Source organism: Channa argus, chromosome 2 (assembly GCF_033026475.1).
Source record: "Channa argus isolate prfri chromosome 2, Channa argus male v1.0, whole genome shotgun sequence".
Classification (NCBI taxonomy): domain Eukaryota; kingdom Metazoa; phylum Chordata; class Actinopteri; order Anabantiformes; family Channidae; genus Channa; species Channa argus.
Genome location: NC_090198.1, coordinates 31565098 through 31592511, shown reverse-complemented (window position 1 = coordinate 31592511; position 27414 = coordinate 31565098). Strand labels below are relative to the sequence as shown.

At 40.0% G+C, this 27414-nt stretch overlaps 1 protein-coding gene across 1 annotated transcript; it reads left to right on the top strand.

The window, feature by feature from the left end:
• On the top strand, positions 1–27267 carry LOC137108504 (transient receptor potential cation channel subfamily M member 1-like). The gene is made up of 30 exons (XM_067493183.1): positions 1–171; positions 1319–1381; positions 6038–6043; positions 8073–8149; positions 8346–8538; positions 10455–10668; positions 10888–11012; positions 11990–12161; positions 13154–13328; positions 15689–15812; positions 17350–17422; positions 17575–17675; positions 18209–18367; positions 18476–18610; positions 19327–19377; positions 20094–20234; positions 20401–20430; positions 20506–20798; positions 21438–21666; positions 21874–22002; positions 22083–22220; positions 22964–23092; positions 23211–23462; positions 23546–23720; positions 23965–23985; positions 24688–24832; positions 24990–25192; positions 25267–25399; positions 25548–25909; positions 26024–27267. The coding sequence occupies exons 1-30, from the start codon at positions 1–3 to the stop codon at positions 26479–26481; spliced, it is 4677 nt and encodes a 1558-aa protein (XP_067349284.1). The 3' UTR covers positions 26482–27267.
• Positions 27268–27414: the final 147 nt, after the last annotated feature.

Sequence of the window (27414 nt, the reverse complement as noted above, 5' to 3'; positions counted from 1 at the left end):
ATGAATGCAGCACCGTGGGAGAACAGGAGCGAAGGACAGAAGAGGAGACAGTATGATGAAGGTGGGGAAAAGCTGAAACTTATCACCATGGACAGCAGCGGAAGGCGAGGGACTAATGGTTCAGTGAAACGCTCGTCCATCAAGCGCAGCGCGTCATCTGTATCACAGAAGGTAAGACAGAGACTCTGTTGAGACTGACCTAAGACCTCTGAGGACTACAAACTCTCAGAGCAGCTATAAAAACTTCATCTCTGTGGTTGGAACATTTTTCAGTGGAAACTTTAAGGAAACCCTTTTATAGGTGATTCTGAAACAAATTAACTCAAACTGTCTTGACAATAGCACTGTGGTACTTTATAATTTCACTGTTCTGTCTTCTCATTGGACATTCAGAGGCCATCCAATGTGTGTCCAATTCCTTCAGTAAATTAGTAAATAAAGTCTCAGGTTTAGTCAGAAGAAGAAACTTTGGGTTGAATGAGTGAAGCAGAGGAGCAGTTTCATATTTTCACACTGGAAAACAGATACAAAAAGTTTAATACTTTTATTTAATTTCAGAATTATCAGCACAGGACCCAATAAGTAAAATAGTGTGTGGATCATCTGCTCCTGTATCAGCTTCCTGGTCCATGTTGGTTTAAAAAATTCACTTTAGTTTTATGCTGAATGTTGAAAGAATGTTGAATGTTGAAAAATAGACTACAGCAGGAACCATCGTTTGGGTTTAGTGTGGACTGTATTTAGTAGTTTTTGACTATTTCAAAGTAAATTCTTCACAGAAATTCCATATTCGGGGCAGAGGGTCAGGATTTAAAACTCAGGACTTCCCTGCATTTCATATGCAGTGTGAAGTGTTCAAATCACAATCTTTTTACTAACCCTGTAGTTTTCATTCAAAGCCTAACTGATTGTCTGTGTCCTTCAACTTAATCAAATTGTTTTCATCATGGTTTCATAAACAAGTGTTTATTACATTTAGTTATTTAGCAGACAATCGGTTACGCTTTTATCCAAAGCGACTTAAAAGTGAGACAGCAAAAATCTAAGTCAAGGAGAAAAACATCCAAGCAAAGTCCTATCAGAAAAGTGTTTATGTTTCATGAGATGCAAGTGCCAGAAAGAGCAGAAAGTTAGTTTAAAAAAAAAAATAGATTTAAGTGCATAAGAAGATGTGGAAGAGTTCTGTTTTTAGCAGTTCTTTAAATTTTGGGAGTGAGTTTGCTGAGCGTGCAGAGTTTGGTAGCTCATTCCACCATTGTGGGATCCTTTAGATGAAGAGTTTTGCTTGATGTCTTCTGTGTTGTGCTGGGACCACCAGATGTTGTTCATTGATAGACCACAGGGGGCGGGAGGGATTGCAGACCTTAATGAGGGAGCTGAGGTAAGCAGGAGCTGTTGAGGTGATCACCGTATAGGCAAGCAGCTACAGTAAGCCAGTGTGGAGATCTGGTGTGACATGAGTCCTTTTTGGCTGTTTAAAAATTAGGCATGCTGCCGCATTTTGGATCATCTGCAAGGGTTTTATTGTGTATAAAGTTTATTTAATGTCCAGGATAAGACAGGTACAGTGGACCAGGCCCAGTTAGAGGGGTTTTATTAACAAACTCAGTTGCCATAGAGGCTCCACTTCAACAGATGCTTGTTTGTGTAATATTAGAGGAAATAGCCAAACAACTTAATGGGGGTTTAGGTTGGAGTTACTTGTTGGGCTTGTCAGTGGTTCATTTCACTGTGTGAGAGACATTGCTGCCTTCACACACACACTTAAATTACTGACAAATTGACCATTAAAATGAGCACCTGTTCAAATTATTTATTGCACAAAATTCTCATGCTTGACCTTAGCATTGAGTAACTGTGTCCAGCAGGAGTCTCTGCAGTCTCTTGAGACACAGTAGGGGGAGACATCTCTAATATTAAACCCACAACCTGACCTCAAAGGTCAGTATATCTTTCAAAAACTGAACAGTTTCTATCATTGATCAGATAGGACTGAGCGCCTCATGCTGATCAGCTGTTTGTGTGAGTGGTCACATACAGGATGTGAAACATTAGATTCATATCAGAGAATAGGATTAGATCCAAAGGCCCCATCAATCTGTCCAGCTTGTTGAGTCACACCCAAAAAAGATTCAAAGCTGTGACTGCTGCCAAAGGTGCTTTAACTGCTTTAAGTACTGAGCAAAGGGTCTGAAAGGAACCTCCGTGTCTTGATATCAGTGGCCTCTGTCTCCTCTTTTGTCCAGCTTATTATGTGAGTGGGGTACCTGATGACTGGGAGGCTGTAGGTGTTCGTCACCTGGACTTTGTTCTCTCCATTCAGCTGACTTCTCCGGACTTACTCTCTTTACCTGTTTGACAGTTGCAGTTTTCCTCTTCATAATTTGCCCAGGGTTCTTTTAATAGTCTTTAAAATCTGATGTGTTGCCATCTGGTACAGTCCCTTCAGTTATGACTACCATCTCTTTCCTTTTTTCCAATCATGCTGGAGTGCATTATATTATCAGGTGTTTGGAATAGGCAGACCAGTACTAAAGTATTAGAATCCCTTCTTAACATAATGCACTCCACCCAGTTTTTTGTTTAATTGCAAACATGCATTGGTCAAGTACTACACACAATCAGTGAAACAAACATTTATGGACTAAAGTAAATATTTTTCCATTGCTTTTTCACAAAAGGCATTCAGTAACCACATCTTCCAATTACTTTTCTAAGTAAACACCATCAGCAAATCACAAAATATTTGCAACACGTTTTTCAAATGTAAGATGTAAAGAGTGACAGGGAGAAATGGATGTGTGGAGGACAAAGGACAGAAAGATAAGATGTTGACTTGTAGCTATAAATGCAGCAAAGTCACGACAACGAGGGGTCATAAATAGGTGCAGGTCACATGACTCAAGGATGATGCAGATCCACTTTTTTCTTAAAAGCAACAGAAAAAAAAAAAACCTACTGTAACTAAACCTTTTCACTTATATCTGTTCAGAATGTTTACAATGCAATACTTATTTGAATTCACTTATAAAATTTTCCGTGCACACTTTAGGCCCACACCAAGAGTGTGGATGTCAGCGGGCAAATTTTTTTTTTTATTCCAGTAGCAAATATCTTCATTTATAGCCGCAACCTTTAAAAAGAGCTGGATTTGCTGCCTCCTGACATCATGTATTTATGAGCAGATTAATTGTTCATCGTTCTGGGTTTTTTTCAGTTAAATCTACTGACTGTCCGTCTGTCCAGTTGATTGACATCCACATTCTAATTTATACTGATGTGGATCATAGTGTGTGGATGTAACAAGAATCCCTGCAGCATCACTGTAATGTTTTCCTGGTGTTCACTGCATTTTGATAAATGGCCAGTCATCAAGTTCGTAGCTAGGAGCTTGTAGTAGTAGTGGCAGCAGTTGCAAACACAGCATGCATTGCATGTTATTGTGACATTAATGAAGTGCTCTGAAACTTAAGGGAATTATAAAGTGTATCCTGTCACTATAGTGAAACTTTTACATACAAAATTTAACTTGATATGAACAAAATATCAAGGCATGGGAAAAGTAAAAAAAAAAAATCCATTGTGTGAGTTCCCTGCCCTTTAGCTTTAAACTCCTCCTCTTCAGATCTTGTGACCCAGTTCTGTTTAATTGACTTCGTGTGATTTTGCTTCACAAGCACAATCAGCTGTTTATTTATTCAGACAAATATGTGGTGGTAGCTGTACTTTTGCAAACCCTGAACAAACTACTGCTCTACTCAGAAATGATGAGACAGAAATCTCTTCTATATAATGATCCGACCAGGAAAAATCTTGGACCAGAGGAAAGACAAATGAAAGAAGAAGCAAAGGGAGCTACAGTCGTCAGCCCAACATTTGTATTCATACACTGACATAGTTTGACTCAGTCTATGTTTAACCCTCAACTTGAAATAAGTGAAATAATAACAACTGACCTCCCTCCCATGGCTGCTGACTAGGTCTAACATGCAGAAGACAACAAAAAACACTGTACGTGGAGAAACTCAAGTAATCAGCTCACCTGTAGCTTGTAACACAGTCATAACAGTGTACAAAACTCAAACTAATCCTAATAAACTGACCAGCAATTACTACACATCAGTAATTTTTAAAATAACTTTATTGAAACAATCAAGTTACACTACACATTTGGATGAGCTCATACAACATTTATTTCTATCCAGAGCTACTTTCGTTTTTTATTACGATGTCATATTGAGGATGTGAGAGTCGGACCACTCCATCCCACTCCAATGATTCTAAATGGGGTTAAGGTGTGGACTCTGGAGTAAAATATTCCCTGAACCACTCTTATACAATCTGAGCACAATGAATCCTGAGGTTGTCATTTTAACATTTCTGTTGAGAAATAAAACAAAACATCTTTCTTAAAGTTAAATTAATATGAACAGGTTTGACCTTTGTTAAATTAACCCTAAACAGTGTCTTTGTCGTTTCCATCAAAACTGAATGAAACTTCCCATTTCCAGTCTGTGACCAAAATAAAAGACTATGATAAAACAGCTTATTATGCAAACCACCCATTCACCTGAACAATGTTAATCTCATTTAAAACCTTATCAATATACCCCCCTCAGCCTCAGTCACGCTCTATTCATTGTTGATCTCACATTCAGCTGCTCTGTCACACTTTCTAAGTGTATATTTAATTTAAATAGGACTCGAAAAGAGGAGACAGCAACGGGAGGTTTGAAATGTAAAAGGGGGGTTTATTAGCAAAGGCCAAATAACTCAAAATCGCTCCATGAGGAGGGCAGGAATAACCAAGTAAAGAAAAACAGAATATAAACTTAAACACACTAGGGGGGGGGGGAAGATAAACTAAATAACAGTGCAAGGGAACTAACTTAGTAACTAAGGGGAGGCAGACACGAACAAACTGAATATAAAATACAGACAGACAGAAGAAGACAAATATTCAAACATAAAACCAACTAGCAGAGAAACTAGCAGAGATAACTGAAGACAAAACCAAAATACTAAAACCAAAAGTAAGTGGGAGAGTCCAAACACAAGGATCAGGTAGGGCATGGAAGGGGCCTGTCCAAAAGCATAGAATATACACAGGAATGTTCACAGAGGAGGAAGGAGAGCTGATCTAGGAGTAAACAGTGGGGAGAGCTGGGTATAAGTACAAGGGGGCACAGGTGAAAACAATCAGGGTTAATGAAAAACAAGAAGCTAAAGAAACTAACTGGGAAATGGTGCTGAGGGATAACAAAATAAAAGCATGGAGCAGGAAGTAAAACTAAAGAAAACTAAGGTCCAAAAGTGGACAAGTCATTTATAAAAATGTTTATTAGAACATATGTTTTGTTGCTGCAGTTGAATTTAACAGGAGGAAGGACAAAAACAATTCATACACCTGACGTCCTTTTGAAATTGTAAATTTTTACTCCATATTTCAGACAGATTGATTTTCTAGATCCAAATGTGAAGAATCAGTTTCCTGAAGATATGCCTGATTCAGCTGTGCAAATACAAAGTTAAATTTTTAAATTACATCTTAATAATAAGATGGAAACAAGCTGAAGATGTGACCGGCACTAAAGAGGATCACTTTTCTGTTAAAACAAAACACTGACGAGGACACCGTTTCCAGCAGTTATGGACACAAGGATAGAGGTTTGGAGCAGATTTGATGAGTCCAACTCCACTGTGGAGGAAAGTTCTCTAGCATTAAAGCTTGTGTGGTCATAAGACTCCTAGAAGGATTAACCAGGACCAGAGTCATGAGACCAGCTCCAACAAAGAGTCCTGCTGCCTCACATGCTCATCATATGAACCTACTCAGCTACATCACTTCAACTCCTCATCTGCTGAACTGCACCAAGACTCCACAGTGAGACATCCAGTCTTCAGGTAACTCAGGTGCTGAGTCCACAGAGAAGTGCTGGGTCTTCTGTCCAGATCACTCCAGGAGTGGGTGAAGCGTTTTAGTGTTCAGGTATAAAGGATGACTGAGATTCTTCTTTAGTGATGATGATGACGCGTCTTAAAGGTTTGTTTCTCAGTGATTTGTCTGACAGAAAACTGGACAGTATTTCCTTGTTTTCAGGATTTAAAAACATCATGTGATCACAGAACTAGCGGAAAGAATGAAGCCCACACTGTTCAATCCTGACCCATGTTTAAGTGAAATCTATGAAAAATCTGACACATACCTCAGATATTCTCTTTTTAAATGAACTTCTGAATGAACTTTAGTGGGATGGTCCATATGTTCATGAAGAAATCTAAGAGTATGGGGTAATTTTACTGTCTGTTGTTTTGTTGTGGCTGTGTAGTTGTTTCCGTCATTATTCATGCATAGTTTAATTCTTCATAGTATTTGATCTTTTGATCATTTTTGATTTCTGATTGTTGTGATTATGTGTCTTTTAACTGAGCTCATTCAAACAAGAAACAAGAAGACAAACTACACAATCAGCTCTCTCAATGTTTAAGCTCTGTCACAGAAATCCAAAATTTGTCTACTGTCATTTGGACATAGTAGAGACTAAAGTTATAAAATAAAATTTACAATATTTTCAAAGTGATCTTTTATTTTTATGGCTGTTAGTAGGGTGGCGTGAAACACCAGATATGCCTTCTTTCTTTTGTGATGGTGATGGTTTACACTCATGTGAAAAACAATAAAACGAGGCTCATGTCACGTTCAAACATTAATCCTCTATCATCCAGAGTGCAGGAATTTGACAAAGTGCTTTAGTGAATCACACACACATTCATGTTCATACAGTAAGAACACAGAGTCATGAGCAGTGTGTGGGTTTAAACGCACACAGGAAAGACAGGTTTTAGGGCTGGTTCTGTATGGCTTTGTGCAGCAGCAGGATTAGGACAGACATTAAGAGGATTGAATGAATAAAGAAATGGAAAGCTCTCCTCTCCCTGTAATTAGCCAGATGCATTCAGACAGGTTATTGTTTTAGCTCAGTGGTTGTTTTTTGCAGCTGAACATTTTTTTTGTCCTCTTGGCTTATCCCGTAATTTCAGGGTCGCCACAGTGGATCATTGTCCGCATTTTGATTTGGCACAGATGTTGCATCGGATGCCCTTACTGACGCAACCCTCCCCAATTTCTATCAGGCTTGGACTGGCACTGCACCGCTAGGGATAAGAATGGGCTGTTAGGGGTCTTGCCCAGAGACACTTTCACATATAGCTGAGACTCAGGATGAAACCACTAACCCTGTGGTTGATGGACAACTGCCTTACCAACTGAGCTACAGCTGAACATCCTTATTTGTATAAAAATATATTATCTAGTCTATTAAGTGTTAAAATTAGGATATGTTCATGTTTAGTTCCAAATTAAAGTGAAACTGAATCAAATTTGAACATGTGATTAACAATAAACACTATAAACAGTAAAAGCAAACACATTCAAAGTTATTTTTTTTAATTTCAATTCAACTTTATTTATAAACTGCAGGCTAAATGCGATTCTTCTAAATTTCTGTAATGCCTACTTTCTAACTTTCATGTTGCCTGTTTTCAGCTGCTTGTTTGCAAACAATAACATGGAGATCGCCTCTGGTTTACTGGCTTCTTTTCTTAAAGGGGCAAAACTATCAAGTATGGTACATACTGAGGCTGAAAAATTGGCTCCTGAATTGATTTAAATTTATTTTACCATTTTGCAAGAGTGTCCTCACCAAGAACATTTTTTCATGTCTTCAGCTTATTTTAATCATCAGACTTTCTCTGAGTTTAAACAAGTTTCAGATATTTGTAGATTAATGTTAAACAGGATTTATTAGTTTGTTCTCCACCAGTAATAGTCTCTAGCAGCATCACATTCTTTCACAATTCAATCTGACACACTGGGAAGTTTATAATGATAGAAACATGACTGAACATTTGTTAGTAATGACTGAAAATAGAGGATCTTCAGACATGATCACACGAAAACATTTAAGGTAAATCTTTCTCTGATTAGTCCGTGAAGATTTTGTGTATTTGTCTTTAGTTTACCAATATAAAAGGTTTGAAAACACTAGTGTTAACAACTGGTTTGTCCTCAGATTCAGAGAGCTTGGATAGAGAAAACTTTCCAGAAGAGAGACTGTATCCAGATTATTTCTACCAAAGACCCGAGCAGGTACTGACACACCAACACAAATATATTGTCAACTTTAAATTGCTTCTGAATGGAGTTTTGGATGATACAGAAGTACAGAGTAACTCTGGTAATTTACTGAACTAACTTCATCTTTATTCAATTACTGTAACTATGTATCTTCTTTCTTCCTGTTCTACTGACATGGTATATCTGTATACATATATTTGCTGTTCAGGTGCAGCTGTGGTCAGCTGGTGACACAGCACATCGCTATCACTCCAGGGGCCAAAGATGAGGAGGTATCACTGGTCCAGCTGGAAGTCCAACCTGCTGACAGATGGAGTGCCTTCAAACACACCCAGACCTCCCCCACCGATGCTTATGGAGTCATTGAGTTCCAGGGAGGAGGACACGTCAACAAGGCCGTGGTAACAGAAAACTGGAGGAGAACAATTGAATTCAATTCAATTAAACTTTATTTATATAGCACCAATTCACAACACATGTCAGACAAGAAATGTAGTCACTTTGGATAAAAATTACTAAATTCAAATATAGCTACAGCTGCAGCCAGTTTCAGACAGGATCAATCTATATTTATTCAATTCAATTCAATTCAATTATTTATATGGCGCCAATTCACAACAAAGTCATCTCAAGGCACGTTACAGAATAAAGTCAAGACTATAAAGATGTATAGAGAGAACCCAAAAATTCCCCTTTCAGCAAGCCCTAGGCAACAGTTGAAAGGAAAAACTCCCTTTAACGGAAGAAATCTCCAGCAGAACCAGGCTCAGGGTGGGCAGCCATCTGCCTTGACAGGGTGGGGTGAATGGAAAGTGAGGAGAGTCAAGAAAAAGAGCAACAAATGCTACAACAAAACATCTGGCAGGTTGGTAGGACCAGTATCCGCACGCTGGAAGACACACAGCTTCAAAACCCAGGGGACACCTGCAGAAAGGGACAGAGCAAGGGAGACAGAGAAGGACAAAGACAACTACGGGAGAAAATGCATAATGTCATACAGTTGTGACATGAGAAATGTGAAATGAGAGGAGAGGAGAGAGGGACAAGGGGAGGAAAAGAGCTCAGTGCATTGGGGGGTGGGTCCCCCAGCAGTCTAAGCCTATAGCAGCATGACTATAACTAAGTATAAGCTTTATCAAAGAGGAAAGTTTTGAGCCTAGACTTAAGGTAGAGAGGGTGTCTGCCTCCCGAATCAGAACTGGGAACTGGTTCCACAGGAGAGGAGCTTGATAGCTAAAGGCTCTGCCTCCCATTCTACCTTTGGAATTTCTGGGAACCACAAGTAGGCCTGCATTCTGAGATTGAAGTGGTGTACTGGGATGATATGGTGCTATGAGGTCTTCTATATATGATGGAACCTGACTGTTCAGAGCTTTATATGTAAGGAGCAGGGTTTTAAAGGCTTATTATGTTCTAAATTTAATAGGAAGCCAGTGGAGAGAAGCTAGTGAAAGAAAATACAGTCTTTCTTGCTAAGTCCAGTCAGCACTCTTGCTGCAGCATTTTTGATTAATTTCAGGTTCTTTAGGGAGTTACTGGGGCATCCTGAAAGTAGGGAATTACAGTAGTCCAATGTAGAAGTAACAAATGCATGGAGACAGGATGCTCCAAATTTTGGCAATGTTCCATAGGTGGAAGAAGGCTAGAGATTTATTTTATATACGAAGTAAAGGACAAATCCTGGTCAAAAGTAACTCCAAGGTTCCTTGCAGGTGTACTGAAGGCCAGACTTATGCCATCTAGCGTAACGATATAGTTGCACATCATATTTCTTAGATTTTTAGGCCCAAATACTATCCCTTCAGTTTTGTCTGAGTTTAGAAGTAAAAAATTGTGGGACATCCAGGCCTTTATGTCTTATAGGCATGCTTGAAGCTTGATTAACTGATTTTTTTCATCTGGTTCCATAGAAGATATAGCTGGGTATCATCAGCATAGCAATGAAAATTTATGGAGTCTTTTCTAATAATGACTAGCCCATTATCTGATGCCATGAGAAGATTGTTGGAGACTTTTAATAGTGCTGTTTCTGTACTATGATGAACTCTAAATCCTGACTGAAAGTTAGGATTTAGAGTTTAGAGTAATTATTCCTGTAAAAGGTGGTCACATAATTGTTTTGCAACTACCTTTTCAAGGATTTTAGAAATAAAGGGAAGATTAGATATTGGTCTGTAATTGGCTAAAACACCTCGGTCAAGACATTTTTTTTAAGTAGCAGTTCAATTACAGCTACCTTATAGGCCTGTGGAACAGCTGCCTTAAAGAGTAAATTCATGTAGATTTTTCTCGCTGACATCATCCCATCCTCCCTCAGTACATTAGGGTCTCGTATGACTCCAAACCAGACTCCTTGCTCCACCTGATGGTAAAGGACTGGCAGTTGGAGCTCCCCACACTGCTTATCTCTGTCCATGGAGGCCTGCAGAATTTCGACCTGCCACCCAAACTGAAGCAGGTCTTTGGGAAAGGATTGATCAAAGCAGCAGTGACCACCGGAGCCTGGATCTTCACTGGAGGAGTCAGTACAGGTACAACACTTCAGACTTACATCAGCATCAGTTACATGAAACTGTCTGAGTTCAAACCTTTTATTTGTTGACTGAAAGGAAAATTGTGTTTCCATACATTTTTTTTCTGTCATGAGAGGATGAATTTAAACGTAACATAGCAAACCAGAAAAACCGCCAGGTTATATAAGATATTACTTTCATAAAGTGGATCCTGACCTTCTACTGTTGTTGTTTCAGGAGTGATCCGTCACGTTGGGGACGCTCTGAAAGATCATTCGTCCAAGTCAAGAGGAAAAGTCTGCGCTATTGGCATTGCACCATGGGGGATCATTGAGAACAAAGAAGATCTGATTGGGAGAGACGTAAGGCAAACAAGACTAAACCACACAATAAATGTCAAAAGACAAACTGAACCCAAAAAAACAAACCAAACCCAACTGAAATAGACTAAACCAAACCAAACCAGATTAAATGAAAACCAGAAAATAGCAGTCAGATTAATCAGATTAAACCATATTCAACAGCATAGTTTAAAAGAAATTTAAGATTAAAGACATTTACCTTTAAGATGCACAGGACTGCATCATCTGCATAGAAGTTAACATTAGAGTTTTGATTAATAGTATTGTTAATGTGTAACATGTGTAGGCACTTGTGATTCCCACCGATTCTGAGAGGTTCTTTTGACCAACACGTTTTTCATCCCACAATATCAGATATTAAGGCTTCCTAAGGTGTCAAATTGTGTGTTCTTTGGCATATAGTATAGATTATTTACTATTAGTTGTACTATTAATAGTAACTATTAATAGTAACTGTACTTCAGGAGTGCCACTATTTGATGCCCTGGGAACAATTGAGTCCAGTATTGACGCTGCAGGAGTGTCAACTTATGACACCACAAGAACAGCTTTATATACACAGAAAACTACATTAGGGTCAGGGAAAACTATTTCAGGGTAACATTAAGTTAAAAAACAACAATGGTTAGGGTTAGGCACAAAAACCTCAGGGTAAAATTCAGTTAGAAGAAATATTACAATTTAAAAAATGGTACAAACAGTGACAACAGCAAACAAATACTTCCTTACTATAGTAACTACGTGCACCATGTAGTGAAGCAATCATCAATAAAGGGCATACTGGAGTCAAAGCCCAGTCTCCCGTGGAAAAGTCCTGTGTCACCACTAAACATTAAATTCACTGAACAGATCATTTACTGACTATGACGTGAGGATTTTGTGTTAACTTAAAAAACCCTTTTTTTACTCATGTGACTTGCTCATTTTTATGTGTGTAAAACACCCTTGTGATTGAATTAATTACATGGGTGTTTTAGGTGACCCGGTCCTACCAAATCATGTCCAACCCTCTCAGTAAGCTGTCACTTCTGAACAGCAGCCACTCCCACTTCATCCTGGCTGATAACGGCACCACTGGGAAGTACGGAGCAGAGGTCCGACTCCGCCGACAGCTGGAGAAACACATCGCTTTGCAGAAAATCAACACTCGTGAGTCACGTGACCTACTGCAACAACCAATCAATGCTATTCTTTTTTAATGATTTATTAGGTACAGACAAATAGAAAAACATTTGCCACCAGAGATAATGATACATTACTCATGATCCTTGTTAGTTCACAGATAAGTAGGGAAGCAGATTTAACAAAAGTGTCCAGCTAGAGCTAATTTGTCATTCCTATATCTAGTTACAGTAGGTGAAGTATTAATTTAATTTTGACACTTCACATTCTCCAGGAAAAACTCTGAAGTGCTGTAAGCCAGCTGACAGTTGGTATAGTGATTTAACCCTGCACTGACTAAGTTTCTGATCAATCAATATACAGTTACAACGCTCATTGCTGAGGGAGAACCTCTTTTTTAAATACATTCAAAAATATTATAAATTAATTGAATAAACCTATTTTTAGCTAAAAATGTGGTCTCCCTTTTGTCCAGTCTTTTTCCGATCAGTTAAGAGAAAATACTGCTTCTTTTTTCTCAGAAGGCACTCTGAGATTGAACTGCTGACTTTGTTTAAGAGACCTTCTTCTTTTCCAAAGCCTGCTAGTCCTAACTGCTGTAATCATGTGGACAATCATGTGGCCTGTGGGTTTCCCTTTGTCATCCTATGCCTGGAGCTGTCTGTAAGGCAGGGACAGCAAAGGGAGGCTCAGCTGTCACCTCTCACTGCACAGCAATAACCCAAGGCAAAAGATCCTGTAGTTTCTGTCAGATATTAAATCCTTGTGGGGTATTGGTATTAGGGGCAACTGTGGCGAAGGAAGATAGACCAGTTTCATAGTTGTTGGTTCAATCGCTGGCTCCTACAGTCACATGTCAAAGTGTCCTTGAGCAAGACACTGAACACCAACATGTGAGTGTGAATGGGTGAATAAGAAGCAGTGTTAAGTTTTTTGAGTGCCAATAGGTAGAAGAGCGCTATATAAGTCCAGACCATTTAATGTTGCTGTGGTCATGTCTCTTTTTCAATGTGTGTTAGGTCTGGGTCAGGGGGTCCCAGTGGTGTGTTTGATCCTGGAGGGGGGCCCTAATGTCATCTCTATCGTGATGGAAAGTCTGAAGGAGGAGCCTCCCGTCCCTGTGGTGGTCTGTGATGGCAGCGGTCGAGCATCTGACATCCTTTCCTTTGCTCACAGATACTGTGAGGAGGATGGGTGAGGATTTCACTCACACTTAAATTAACTCCAGGTCCTCATGGTTAATATGAAGGTCCTTAGGAACAGGACCTTCATATTATATATTATTATTAAATTTCATATTAGGTAACATATCTCAGTGTCACCAAACGTATCTTGTTGCAGTCTGGTACATTTACATTTAGTCAGTTAGCTGAGACGTCGTTCATTGGCAGAGCGCAGCAGACGGGAAAAATTGTAGACGAGAATGAGGGAGTTGAGGTAAGCAGGAGCTGTTAAAGGGATCACCCTGTAGGCGATAGAGAGAGCTTTGAATCTGATGCGAGCAGGTACAGGAAGCCAGATTCAAGATTCAAGATTCAAAGTGTTTATTGTCATCTGCACAAATGGAAAGCATGTTTCCCTGTACAATTAAATTCTTACTCTGCCATCCACAATAAATGCCATACAGTAAAGTAAAATAAGAATAGAAACAAATAAAAAAAAATAAGAGCAAAAAAAACAAGACCAATAAAGGCAATAAAGGTGAGGTAGTGCAGTTCTGAATAAAGGCAATAAAAAATGAGGTAGTGCAGTTCTCAGTGAGGTAGTGCAGTTCTGAAATAATGAATGTGCAAAAGCAAAAATGTAAATCAATGTAAACAGTTATTTCCATGTAAGTAGCTATGTCCATGATTGCAAACTCCTATCAGCTGTTTAGGAGTGTGATGGCAGAGGGGAAGAAAAAGTTTTTCAATCTTGAAGTCCTGCATTTCACACTTCTATACCTCCGTCCTGAGGGTAGAAGTGTGAACAGTCTGTGCTGGGGGTGGGAGGGGTCTTTGAGGATGGAAGCAGCTCTCCTGTGGACTCTGCGGTGGTAGATGCTCTGCAGAGAGGGCAGTGGAGTCCTGGTGATCTTCTGCGCAGTCTTCACCATTTGCAGTCCATGGCAGTAGTGCTGCTGTACCACACAGTGATGCAGTTGATCAGGACACTCTCGATGATGCAGCTGTAGAAGTTGCTGAGGATCTTAGGCGACATGCCAGTGTAGAAATCTGAAGAGTGTTGTGACATGAGTCCTTTTAAAAATGAGATGTGCTGCCGCGTTTTGGAAAATCTTCAAGGGTTTGATTGTGGATCTCGATAACCCCATTAACAAACCGTTGTAGTAATCAAGACAAGATAAGACTAGCGCCTGTACAAGCTAAGGGACTAGCGGGTCTTGAAGACATGGGGCAGAGACTATCCAGACATGATGAAAGTGTATTGCGAAGGCTCTCCGTGGCTGCATTTGCATCGAAGGTCTAGGGATGAAGACTGTGAGTTGAATAAAGAAATGATCTAATAAATGCTGAGGAGTGACCAAGATGTTGTCTGTGGTGCAGTTCCAGGTAAGATGAGGGATGTTGTCTGGGAAAACTTCCAGGTGTCATTAATGAGAAGTCCAGTCTCACCCCCACGACCTGATGAGGAAGGAGTTTGAGAGAATGAAAGATTGATGGAGAGTGCAGCTGGGGTGGCCATGTTCTGTGGCGTGATCAAGGTTTCTGTAAGTGCAAGCAGGTGAACAGGTGACTGTGTAACAAAAGCTGGAATGAAGTCCAGCTGGAATGGTACAAACTGAACCACAGGTCATATTTTATTTATTTTTTTTGGAAATGGGTTGGGGTCTATTATAGCATTTGAAATATTTTAATTCTAAATATTTTTATTTTACTGGTAAAGGCTCTTATTTAGCTCCTATTATGTATGGAGCTTGAGGGTTTATTGTGGTTACTGTCTTAGTCACTCTGTATATGTCACTTTTAGGACATCCAGCAAACAATATACTTATGTAAAGAATTATTTGACTTTCCTGTTTCTGCTGTTTATTCTAGTTTTATTCAAATAATTGTATTATCTTTTTAACTGCCGTTTGAACAGTGTTACCACAAAGCTGATGTAGACTGATATATGATCATGAGGCTGGAAAACTAAACTTTCAGACATTCAGACCCAGCAGGATTACAGCTAAATTTACATGGAATGTATCCCTCAATTAAAACAATTGAGCAGATGTTACAGATGTTGGAGGATCTGACAGACCTGGATTCAAACTGTTCCATCAGAACACAAAATCCTGATTCTTACCTTTGACCTTTGAGGTCAGTCAGACAGAGACAGATGTGTGGTAGGTTGTGACTGTCAAGAAGGATGGAGGTGTGAGGAGGCAGCACAGATCTGTTTGGTGGTGTTGGTCCCTCTACCTGGTGCTAACATGTGACCTTTGTCAGACCTGGATAATAATAATCAGACCCATAGGTCTATTTGGGACAGATCATTGTGTCTCTTTTCTGAGTGACACATCTGTCTCATTAAAATAAAACCTTCAGTGTTTCGTATATTTTTCTGCACAGGTCAGTGAATGAGAACATCAGAGATCAGCTGCTGGTCACCATCCAGAAAACTTTCAACTATAGCCGCAGCCATGCGCAGCAGCTCTTCCTCATGGTGATGGAGTGCATGAAGAAAAAAGCTCTGGTAGGCTGGATAGTGGGACATGATGGAGGCATTGAAGTGGAGTTTTGTCTAATTTTTTTGTGTTCATTCAGATCCAATTTTCATCAGTACAAAAATAAAAACATCTCATCATTCACAACTTGTTCTGTTATGTGCGGTTATTCATCATCAACATCCTCATCCTCATCATCATCCTCATCATCACTAACCAGCTGATACCAGACTACTGTGGTGTACAGGTGGATCGCTGACACGTTTGTGTTGTCAAATATTAGGGCCAGTTACAACGCACTCAAAGACACTAGGACAAACTCTGATTATACAGTTGAACACATTATTATGATTATTATTATGAATCTAAATTATTGATGACAAAATGTCATCAGCTTGAATGTCATATACAAACTAAATATGAGAGGTCTAATATTATCAAAAAGAGACAACATCATTTTAGTTTGAAAACTCAAATCTTAAGCTTCAGAAGAGGGGTTGGTGGGGACATTTGGACTGTCCTCTGGTCCTGCTGCACCTCTCTGTGGATAACTTGCATGGATCATAACAACAGAACAGAAGCAGCTGATCGTGACATTAACATGATGATGGAGGTTTTACCTTTGACTTCAAACTGCAGCACTTAACCGAGATTGTTCTGTTACCCCCCCCCCCACACACACACACACACACACACACACACACACACACAAACACACACACACACACACACACACACATTTACTTAATCCCACAATCCTCTGGTTATTCCTGACAGCAACTACAGCAACAGTCTGGTCATACATGTTTTTAAAAATCACAAAATTTGTTGTCAGACTTAACTATTCTCTACAGGCTGAGCTGGAATCACGGGAACAGACTGAACAGGAAAAGGCTCACAAACCAAAATAGGTTAAAACATTTATGTCAAATGAATCTGGTTCATTCACCACAATTTGTGAAAACGTCGAGCTCAGAAAATTGTCTGTCACTGAGTCTTAAATTGTCTTTTACTGTATAAGCTTCATTAGCAGTGCTGCTCCATGGATAGTAACCCTAAGTCACTGATCTAAACTGAAATATCCCAAAAAATATTTACCTTGACTTTAAAAGGATCATTTAGCTCAAAGCACTGCAGTGTCTCAGAGCAGCCAGATGAAACTGTACAGGACAGGAGGATGATGATGGACAGTGACGTCCTCACTGTGCTGAGATCAGATACTGTTAATGGGACAGATTCACTGTTGTGTGCGCAATGATCCCACGATGGTGGAACGAGCTACCAAACTCTGCACGCTTAGCTGACTCTATCTCAAAATTAAAAAAACTCTTCCGCATCTTCCTATGCACTTGAATTTCTTTAAAAAAAATAAATAAATAAATAAAAATCCTTTCTGCTCTTTCTCGCACTTGCATCTCGTGAACTGTGAACACTTTTCTGATAGGACTTTGCTTTGATGTTTTCTCCTTGACTTAGATTTTTGCTTGCCTTGTACCTCACTTGTAAGTCGCTTTGGATAAAAGCGTCTGCTAAATGACTTAATGTAAATGTAAATGTTGTGTGTAGATCACAGTGTTCCGGTTAGGCTCAGAAGGACAGCAGGACATTGAGATGTCCATCCTGACAGCTTTGCTCAAAGGTAACATGCACACATTAATTTCCCTCGAGTTTTGCACACAAACTTTGCATATTTAATGTTTAAATGTGTTTTTCTGCATCTGGTTTATTGTCAAGTACTTCAGACTTTGTATAAGTGAGTGTGTGACCTGATGTTTTTGTGGATAATTACAGGTACCAATGCATCAGCATCAGATCAGCTGAGTCTGGCTCTGGCCTGGAATAGAGTGGATATTGCTCACAGTCAGATCTTTGTGTATGGACAACACTGGCCCGTGAGTTTAGAGTCTATTGGATCATTCTGCTGGGGAGAATCACTAAGGTTCATTATGGTTCTGACCCGCTAAGAGTTTGAGAAATTATCTCATAGTAGAAATTGAAGATGTGTGTAGTAATACTTTGTGTATATTTGTGCAACATCCAGTTTAGAGGATTTTGAAATACTGCGATAAAGATCCAGTTTGGAGAGGAGCATTTTCCAAACATTTACCACTTTACAACTGTACTACCGTGGTGGAAAACATTTTTTATTGGGCTAATTAAATACAATGGAAGCCCACTTTGTTAAAACTGATTTTCAACCTAAAAGCATGGCAGAAATTATCCAAACACAACCACAGTTTCGTTTCTACCAGTAGAGACTGTAGGAAAACTAATGAGAGGTTTTGTAAGTGAACACATGGTAGATAAACTGATCCAGGAAGAATTTCTCTGAGCGACATCAGTGGAAGATAAATGAGCCAATACAAAAAAATTAATGTCAGCTATCACATTTCATCAAGCTCATTGTTGCGTCATGTTTCTGCAGCCTGTCAGTGCTTTACCAGCCGACCGTCCTAAAAGCCCAGCAGCCCAACACTCAGCAGCAGGAAAAGGAAAAGCCCGAGGGAAGAAAGGAAAAGGAGGCAAAACTAAACTTGAACTGCCTGAGGAGACGGACCCCAGGAAACTGGAGTTGTTGAGCTGGGTAAGAGACTGAAACACCTCTTTATTTTAACTGAAATGTTAGTTAGATAGACAGTTAGATAGCGGAGATGATGATGCTGATGATGTGATGTGATGGTGGGGTTGACAGGTGAACTCTCTGGAGCAGGCCATGATGGACGCTCTGGTGTTGGACAGAGTTAACTTTGTGAAGCTGCTGATCGAGAATGGCGTCAACATCCATCACTTCCTTACAATTCCTCGTCTGGAGGAGCTTTACAACACGGTGAGAACAGTTTATGAGCTGTAATATTTTTTTAAGTAATACTGCTGATTTTATCACAGGGTTCTCAGACCGTTTCTCAAAGGTTTAAACCATTACTGAGAAAGAAACCTAAGAAAATGTTGTTGTTTTTTTATTTACTGAATCAGTCATAGTATCTACACAATGAATCCTGAACCATTCACAAGTCAGATCTGAAATCATGTTACTGTTTTTTAAATGTACTGAGCGATTTCATGTCTCTCTGATGACCCCATCCTCACCCTTTAAAATGGAACATGAACACTAACACACAGCTGTGTTTGTCCACTTTGTCACGTTAATGAACAAAATTAAAAATGGAATAGGTGAAATAAACAAAAACTTTTTCTTTAATCTAGTCTTCTCATGGACATGTTGATCTGCAGCTTAACATCCATCAGTGGCCCACTTTTCCTTGCTGCTGTCTCTAATCTTAATCTGCTGCACTAAAATCAAAAGCCATGGAGTCACATTATTGTCAGATTAAAGTGAAGCTCTCTGCTGTCATCTGTGTCACCAGCTCCATCTAATTCTATTTTCACTGTGCACATACTGAATTCATGAAGGGACACAAGTTGAAGTAAAAGCTGTCCTCTGAATCTGTTGTTGCTCTGCTGACAGCTCCACACTTTGAACACAACACTGTTCATTAGGCAATTAGTGATTTATTTCCTGTTTTTCATCCTATTGACCTGCAGAAGTTGGGACCAGCCAACACGCTGCACTTTATGGTCAGAGATGTGAAAAAGGTGAGTGCTGTGGCTTTGATCAGGTCATATAGAAATTTTTTAGAAATTCCTTCAGTGCAGATGTATGCCTCTGCACAGCTGTAAACACATGATCAACACTACTGGACAGTTTTACTGATATTCATCTGCCTCTGGAATCAATCAATCATTTAATCAATTAGTCATTTTCTGCGCCTAAAAGTCAGTTGGTTGTGCAGGATGGCAGGACAAAATCATTACTACATCAATTGATCATAGATTGTGATCTGCTCTTCATCATGAAGTCCCAAGTACAGGCACACAATGTGCTGAAGCTAATAACACCAACTGTAATAATACTTGATGTCTTTATTGAATCAGCCATTTAACATTTTCAGTGCTGGTGGAAAAAATAAGTGAATATGTGCTGTGTACAATTACAAATTATCAGTCCACTAACTATTTCACAGGGGGGTTGTGAAGAGTCGCACATTGACTAAGTTCAGCCACACTGCAGTTTTTTAAGAGCTTAAACACATTGTGTCGGACTGCACTTTTGACTTGGATGGAGTTAAGATTATTTTATGATCAAGAAAAAAACAGAGTTAAAGTGTAAAAATAAACATTCCAACTGTTGATGATATCCGTACTTCCTCTCAGTTAAAGAAATGTTAAAGAAAACAAATACCAACTAAATATTTTGAATGTTTGCTGTTAAACTGAACAGACTCATTAAATGAATTGGGTTTGTGTTTCAGGGGAACCTCCCCCCGGATTACCAGATCACTCTTATCGATATTGGACTAGTTGTTGAGTTCCTAATGGGTGGAGCATATCGCTGCAAATACACCAGGAAGAGCTTTAGGACACTGTACAACAACCTGTATGGCCTCAAAAGAGTGAGTGAACCTCTATCTTCCTAAAGACCTACACACTGCCAAATGAATTAATGCCAACAGAAACTTCACAATCAGAAGGTCTGTTTCTTAATCCTTGCAAATGTTCTGTGTACACTTTAAATATATCTAAAAATATAAACTGGCATTGTTGTCTTCTCTCCTACAGCCTAAAGCTTTGAAACTCCTTGGCATGGAGGTAAGTTTGTTTAGACTTTTTCCTGTCAGTTCTAAGAAGAACGTTTCCTGATGTGTTTCTGACTCGATCCTGCAGGACGAAGAGCCACATACAAAAGGAAAAGGAAAGAGAGTCAAGAAGAAGGAGGAGGAGGTGGACATTGATGTGGATGACCCAGAGGTCAGGAGGTTCCGGTACCCTTTCCATGAGCTGATGGTGTGGGCGGTGCTGATGAAGCGCCAGAAGATGGCACTTTTCCTGTGGCAGCGGGGGGAGGAGGCCATGGCCAAAGCTCTGGTGGCCTGTAAACTTTACAAAGCCATGGCCCACGAATCATCCCAGAACGAGCTGGTGGACGACATCTATCAGGACCTTGAGAACAACTCCAAGTAAGTTCAGCAGAACCAGAGACCAGGTTCTGTTTAAAGCAGAAATCACATTAGATCTGTGGAAAATTCAGACTGGAATCTGATCTCTTTTATCAGGTTTTGATGAAGAGATAAATACCCAAAGGTTAATCTACTTCAGGTTTTAAAGTTGTCAGCTTCCTCTCAGATTCAGACCAAAGTTGATAAGAATTTGTTGAAGTTGAACTGAGACAGTAGAGTGGTTCCCTTGTGGTGCAATTCACATTTATTTCAGGAGAATCGACTGAACTGTCAGAAGAAAAACTGGATCGCAGCCTTTTAGACTGGTGACTTACTGGTGACTTACTGGACTGTAGATAGTCAGTTTGTACAGTTCAGGTGTTCTCTGATTTCCAAATGTCTGCAGTGCTCTGTTTATCTGTTCTAAAGAGAAGGTTGAGATAATTACACCAGCTCACAAGGTTTAAAGCTACAACTTTCAGGCTAATCCCATCCTTGTCCAAGACAAATTAGGCAGCAAATGTATCAGGATACTACAAGACAAACCACAGGATCTTCTAGAAAGTTTTGTGTCAAAAACAATCAGAACAAAACCTTAATAGCTATGAAATTGTTTACACTGTTCAATGTGGGGGGGCTCACTGTGGTGTTTCTGTGCAGGGAGTTTGGTCAGCTGGCCTACGAGCTGTTGGATCAGTCATACAAACACGATGAGCAGGTGGCAATGAAGCTGCTGACCTACGAACTGGAGAACTGGAGTAACTCCACCTGTCTCAAACTGGCTGTAGCTGCCAAACACAGAGACTTCATTGCCCACACCTGTAGCCAGATGCTGCTGACTGACATGTGGATGGGCTGTCTGAGGATGGGCAAGAGCAATAGCCTTAAGGTGGAGACATGAAAACATTTAAAGAAATATAATAATAATATAATAATAATAATAATTTGACCTACATTTAAAATAAATATAAAAAATATATAATGAGACAAAGAATCAGACCACAAATATTCAGGTATTGGCCACACAGTTACAGAGTGATGTATTCATTAATACTGCTGCTTGGTCCTTGTCTATCGTTTTTTGTCCTGTCTCCAGGTGATTTTGGGAATCATTCTTCCTCCTGCCATCCTTCTCTTGGATTTTCGTCTCAGAGATGAAGCTTCACATCAATCATGCAAAGAGAATAATGAAAGCAAAACTAAAGATGAAGATAAATCCGGCAAGGTACAAAATGAATGGAGCAGCCCCTGTATCACAGAGTTTGTTGTCTGGAAGTAGTTTGAGTCATTATCAGTGTGTTTCAGGATGCTGCCTCTAATGTAGAAACTACGTCTAAGAAAGGAGATGAAGAAGACACCCAGAAGAAACACTGGAAGATTCCAATCCGGAGGAAGATCTACGAGTTCTATACTGCTCCCTTCACCAAGTTCTGGTTCAACACGGCAAGTCAGCTTTCATAGCACGGTGGAAGAGTGGTTAGCACTCTTGCCTCACAGCAAGAAGGTCCCAGGTTTAATCCCTGGACCGAACAGGGCCTTTCTGTGTGGAGTTTGCATGTTCTCCCCGTGTTTGTGTAGGTGTCCCTTACCACTAATGGTAAGGGACATGTTATGGACCAGGTAAGGTTGGCCAATTGTTGCAGCACCTCACCTCCATCTGATCAATGTAATTTCATTGTAAACCTTCTATGTATAATGACAAATGAATTACTTTATCTTACCTTAACTTATATTAGATCTCCACTCTTATACCATCACTTAACCACTTTCCTGACATTTGAACCACAGTGACATCAGTCCACAGTGATCTACAGGCTGGTTCCCTGGTAGTTTGAATGGAGGTTCATTATTTGTCATTATAAACAAAATTATTAAACTTAATTATTATTAAAATTTTAATTTCCAAAATTATGAATTTGTCATAGTTCCATGTATTAATTTTGTCCTAATGGTGAGCTGAAGATGAATGGGGTAGAGACACATTTGCTGCAGTATCACCACAGTGTTCCTAGTCTTTTTGTCTGTGGCAGTAAAAAACATCAACATTAGTCCATTTATGTCCACTTTCACATCTTAATGTAACTCTGTCCTCCTGTCAGTCTTTGATTTCGGACTGACTACATGACTATAAAATGTTTATTTTTTGGTTAAAGCAGCTGGTAACCTTCTGTCTCTCTAACTGTAAGATCTTGTACCTGGTGTACTTGATGTTGTATAACTACATCATCCTGGTAAAGATGGAGCGATGGCCATCTCTGCAGGAGTGGATTGTTATCTCTTACATCATCACTCTTGGAGTGGAGAAAGTCAGACAGGTAAAGACACCTGAGGTGTCTTAACTAGTTAGTGTGAGTCGCCATTTTGAGACAACTGCTCTAAATTATGTTTGTGTTTTAGTGTCTTGACCAGGACCTGCCTCTATGTTTTTGTCAGATTCTTATGTCAGAGCCAGGGAAGCTGAAGCAGAAGATTATTGTGTGGTTAGAGGATTACTGGAACATCACAGATGTGGCAGCCATCTCTGTCTTTCTTTTTGGTTTACTGCTGCGCCTGGAGAATGAGCCCTACATGGGCTATGGACGTGTCATCTATTGTGTTGATATCATCTTCTGGTACATCCGAGTCCTCGACATCTTCGGAGTCAACAAGTACCTGGGACCCTATGTCATGATGATTGGGAAGATGGTACGATGTCCTGTGGTGAAATCACGGAACATTTTAAAGTTAAATGTGAATTATAGCTCAGATCATCCCCCATGTGTCTCCAGATGATCGACATGCTGTACTTCGTGGTCATCATGCTAGTGGTGCTAATGAGCTTTGGCGTCGCTCGTCAGGCAATCCTCCATCCAGATGAGGAGCCGACATGGCGTTTGGCTCGTAATATCTTCTACATGCCATATTGGATGATATACGGAGAGGTGTTTGCTGACTCCATAGACCGTAAGACTCAAATTCATAGTAAGACTCAATCAGTCACCTGTTGTTCTCATCCTCTATCCTCACCCACTACCCTAACCCAGTAGAGAATTTCCCCTTTTGTCATCTCCTTTTTAGATTTAAATATTTTCTTGCAAACTGTACTTTTGGAGTGAATACATCTTTTTTCTCTTCACTTACTAATGACAATCATGTTTTTTTTTGTTGTTATTTTTCATTTTCTGTCTCTTTGACTGTTAACGGACAGTTTATGCGATGGAAATCAATCGTAAGTATTTCAGACACATCAACATTTCTATACTCAACTGTGGGTTGTAAATGGAGTCAGTCATAAGACATAATTTGAGGCTGGTCAAAAATAACTCTAACTTTTGTGAACCTGCTTTAAGCTGAAGGTTTGTGAATTGTATCACAGAGGTCGTCTCCTCTTATTCACTGGTTTCTTTTTTAAAGAGGTAACAGTATCAAGTATCGTACTCAGTGAGGTTGCAGAATTATCAACAAGATAATCAACTTGTATGGGACTAAAGTTAAATTAGCTGCTATCTATTCTGTTTGCAATTTTTAAAATAAGAAATACACCAATAAGAAAGGTTGTCAAACAAAAGTGTAACTACAAATTTGAGCAACACCATCCTCTTTGTCCATTTAATTTAATTCAGATCTGTACTCTCCCAAAATAATGTTTTGGTAGAAACTCAAAATATAAACACATTAAAACAGTAAAAACAATAAAAACAAGACCTTTGAGACTAACGTGGCACTGCTTTGCAAACAGTTCAGTTTTTTAAAATGTGTATAATAAAAGCAAGGTAAGAAGAATGAAGATGAAGAAATTAAAACAAGGAGCTGTTTGAGAAAATTACACCAATAATTTTTATATTAATTTAATTTGAATACCTCCCTTACCAATTTCAGTTTTTAACATTTGGGTGTGAAGTTATTCAGATCATGTGTGTGTGTGTCTCAGCTCCGTGTGGAGACAACATGTATGATGAAGATGGAAAGAAACTTCCTCCCTGTATCCCTGGAGCTTGGCTCACTCCGGCCATCATGGCCTGTTACCTGCTGGTCGCCAACATCTTGCTGGTCAACCTGCTCATCGCTGTTTTCAAGTCAGTGATCAGAACTGTCAAACACCTTCATTTTGGTTTCTAAAATTAAAGGATGTGAAAGAAAGATTCTTCTGTAGAGAGTCAGACGTTAAATTAATTATATTTAAAAGTCTTTTAGTGAGACAATCTCAAACCTACCTCCTTCTGCTCAACACAGCAACACCTTCTTTGAGGTGAAGTCTATCTCCAACCAAGTGTGGAAGTTCCAGCGTTATCAGCTGATCATGACCTTCCACGACCGTCCCATCCTGCCACCCCCCCTTATCATCTTCCCCCACATCTACATCATCTTGAAGAGGCTGTGCTGTTACTGTAGACGGAGACAGGAAGGAGAACAGGACGAGCGTGAGAGAGGACTCCGTAAGAATCACAGATATTCAGACATGTTCGTGCTCTCAGTCTGCATCAGTTTGACAAAATGTTTATTTCCTCAGAGCTGGTGCTGAGTCCAGACGAGCTGAAGAATCTGCATGAGTTCGAGGAGCAGTGTGTGGAGGAATATTTCAGAGAGAAAAATGATGAGCAACAGTCGTCCAACAACGAAAGAATCCGAGTCACGGCACAAAGGTCAGGACCAGGCTCGATCTGTGTCAATGTTAAACACAGTGAAAACACTGCAACAATATTAATCAGATCTTGGATGAGGGTTTGCTGCAGGACTGTTGTTTGGACAGGTGTACCTAATAAAGTGAGCCCTTTTTCTCTGTGTGGTCAGGGTCGAGAACATGTCCATGCGTCTGGAGGAGGTGAATGAGAGGGAGCACTCAATGAAGGCATCACTGCAAACGGTGGACCTCCGCCTAGCTCAGTTAGAGGAGTACTCCACTCGGATGATGAATGCCCTGGAGAAGTTGGCAGGTGTCGACCGGGCCGAGCTCGTCAGAACGTACTCGAGAGGATCATCAGTCTGCGAGTCGGCTGCTCTGATGCGACGCAGCAGCATCAACAGCGCTGAAGGGTACAGTGTGTACCAGTACCGGATTGACCATGAAGATAGAAACTCTGTGTCTGGAGACACGGAGGGAATTTACAGGAGGGTCCAGCTGAGTCCAGAAAAACAGGGAGGAAACACCACAGGTAGGATCACTCACATGACACAACATGTGACCAGTCTGCAGCAGGGGCAGGAACAGAACTTCCCTTTTACATGTGAAACAATGTTAAGTCACAGTTTTATCTTTCGGGTTTCAGAGATTGGCTCCACTCTGGAGTTGAGAGGACTAAAGGACACAACTCCGTCTCTGTCCAATGTTGACATCCTGATCTCCCCCTGTGACCCCTACCTGAGACCCTCACACCCCCTGCGACCCCTACCTCAGGCTGACCAGATGGACGCTGACTTAGTCGAAGCTGGTGAAAATCAAGTAGAGCTGTCAAAGGTCACACAGGAGCAGGGAAGTGGGACGGCTGAAAATAACCAAATTATTGACAAATGGGTGGAGGCCTCAGAGCCACCGCTGGTGGGGGAAGATAGGATGTACCCAACGCTGCGCTCCAAGAGTGTTAACACCAACCCGAGGAAAATGAGGACAAAGCAGAGCAAGGAGTGTCCGCCTCGCTTGTCTGGCAGCGTCAGAGACTTGGTGTCTGCATTTAGCAGGGAGCTGGGGGAGGATATGGATCAAGATGTCCAGTCCTATGACTACTGATCCTGAAGAACTGAGAACAAAGTTTCTTTTATTAAAACTGTATATGAAACAAAAAAACTGAAAAGTGAAGAATGTCCACATAAATTTTCACAGAAGTTATAGAGTTTTTTCTCATTGTTTGGTGTCTGCACCACAAATAATGACCCTCAACTAAAGGAATCTGCTGAAATTTGATTCAGTGTGGAAAGAAAAATGTCAAAGATATTTATAAAACGAATGGACGTAATACCTCATTAATAATTAATCTCAGGTTGTCTTGATTAACTGGTGACTTAAATTTGTCTTTAAAATGTCATAAAACAGTGAGAACAGATGCAGTATATCCGAAGTTTGAATCACGTCAACTGGATTTCTTTTCCTTGGTTAAAAATGTTTGGTTATTATCCAAGCAGCTTCCTCAGTCTGAATAAAGTGGCTGGGTAACCTGGTTATATCCTCCAGAGTAGCCTCTGTTTTGCCCCGGCCTGAATAGGCTAGTTATGGTGGGCGGTGGGAACACGGTAGAGTTGTCAAGATGTAACGATTACGATCCTAATCCCCTTAACCCTTAAGATGGGAGTCGTTAAGTATGGCCCTATTCGATGATGGGTGAAATGATCTTGATCAGAATAAGAATCAAAATCAGAAAACTGTTTATTGCCACAGTTAGGAACACTTAACAGTACTAGGAATATATCTTGATGTCAGGTGCAAACACATAATCTAGAATATAGAGTTAGAATGCAAAGGTGTGACAAACAACAAATATAAACTATGTATACAAAGAGGCAGGTTGTGCCTGAAGCCTGTGGAGAGAAGGGTTCTCCATGTAAACATGAATACTCCTTTTCCATTCTGTAGGTGCAGTAATTATAATTTTTAAAATCAGTCCCATTTGTATTTATTGGATCCAATCTGTTGACTGAGGTGTATTTAATGAACTGGAAAGGGTCC

Coding starts and splice junctions, on each gene's coding strand:
- LOC137108504 (XM_067493183.1), top strand. CDS start 1: ATGAATGCAGCACCGTGGGAGAACAGGAGCGAAGGACAGAAGAGGAGA. Junction 172..1,318: donor CGTCATCTGTATCACAGAAG/GTAAGACAGAGA, acceptor TGGGACCACCAG/ATGTTGTTCATTGATAGACC. Junction 23,721..23,964: donor GTTTGCTGACTCCATAGACC/GTAAGACTCAAA, acceptor GTTAACGGACAG/TTTATGCGATGGAAATCAAT.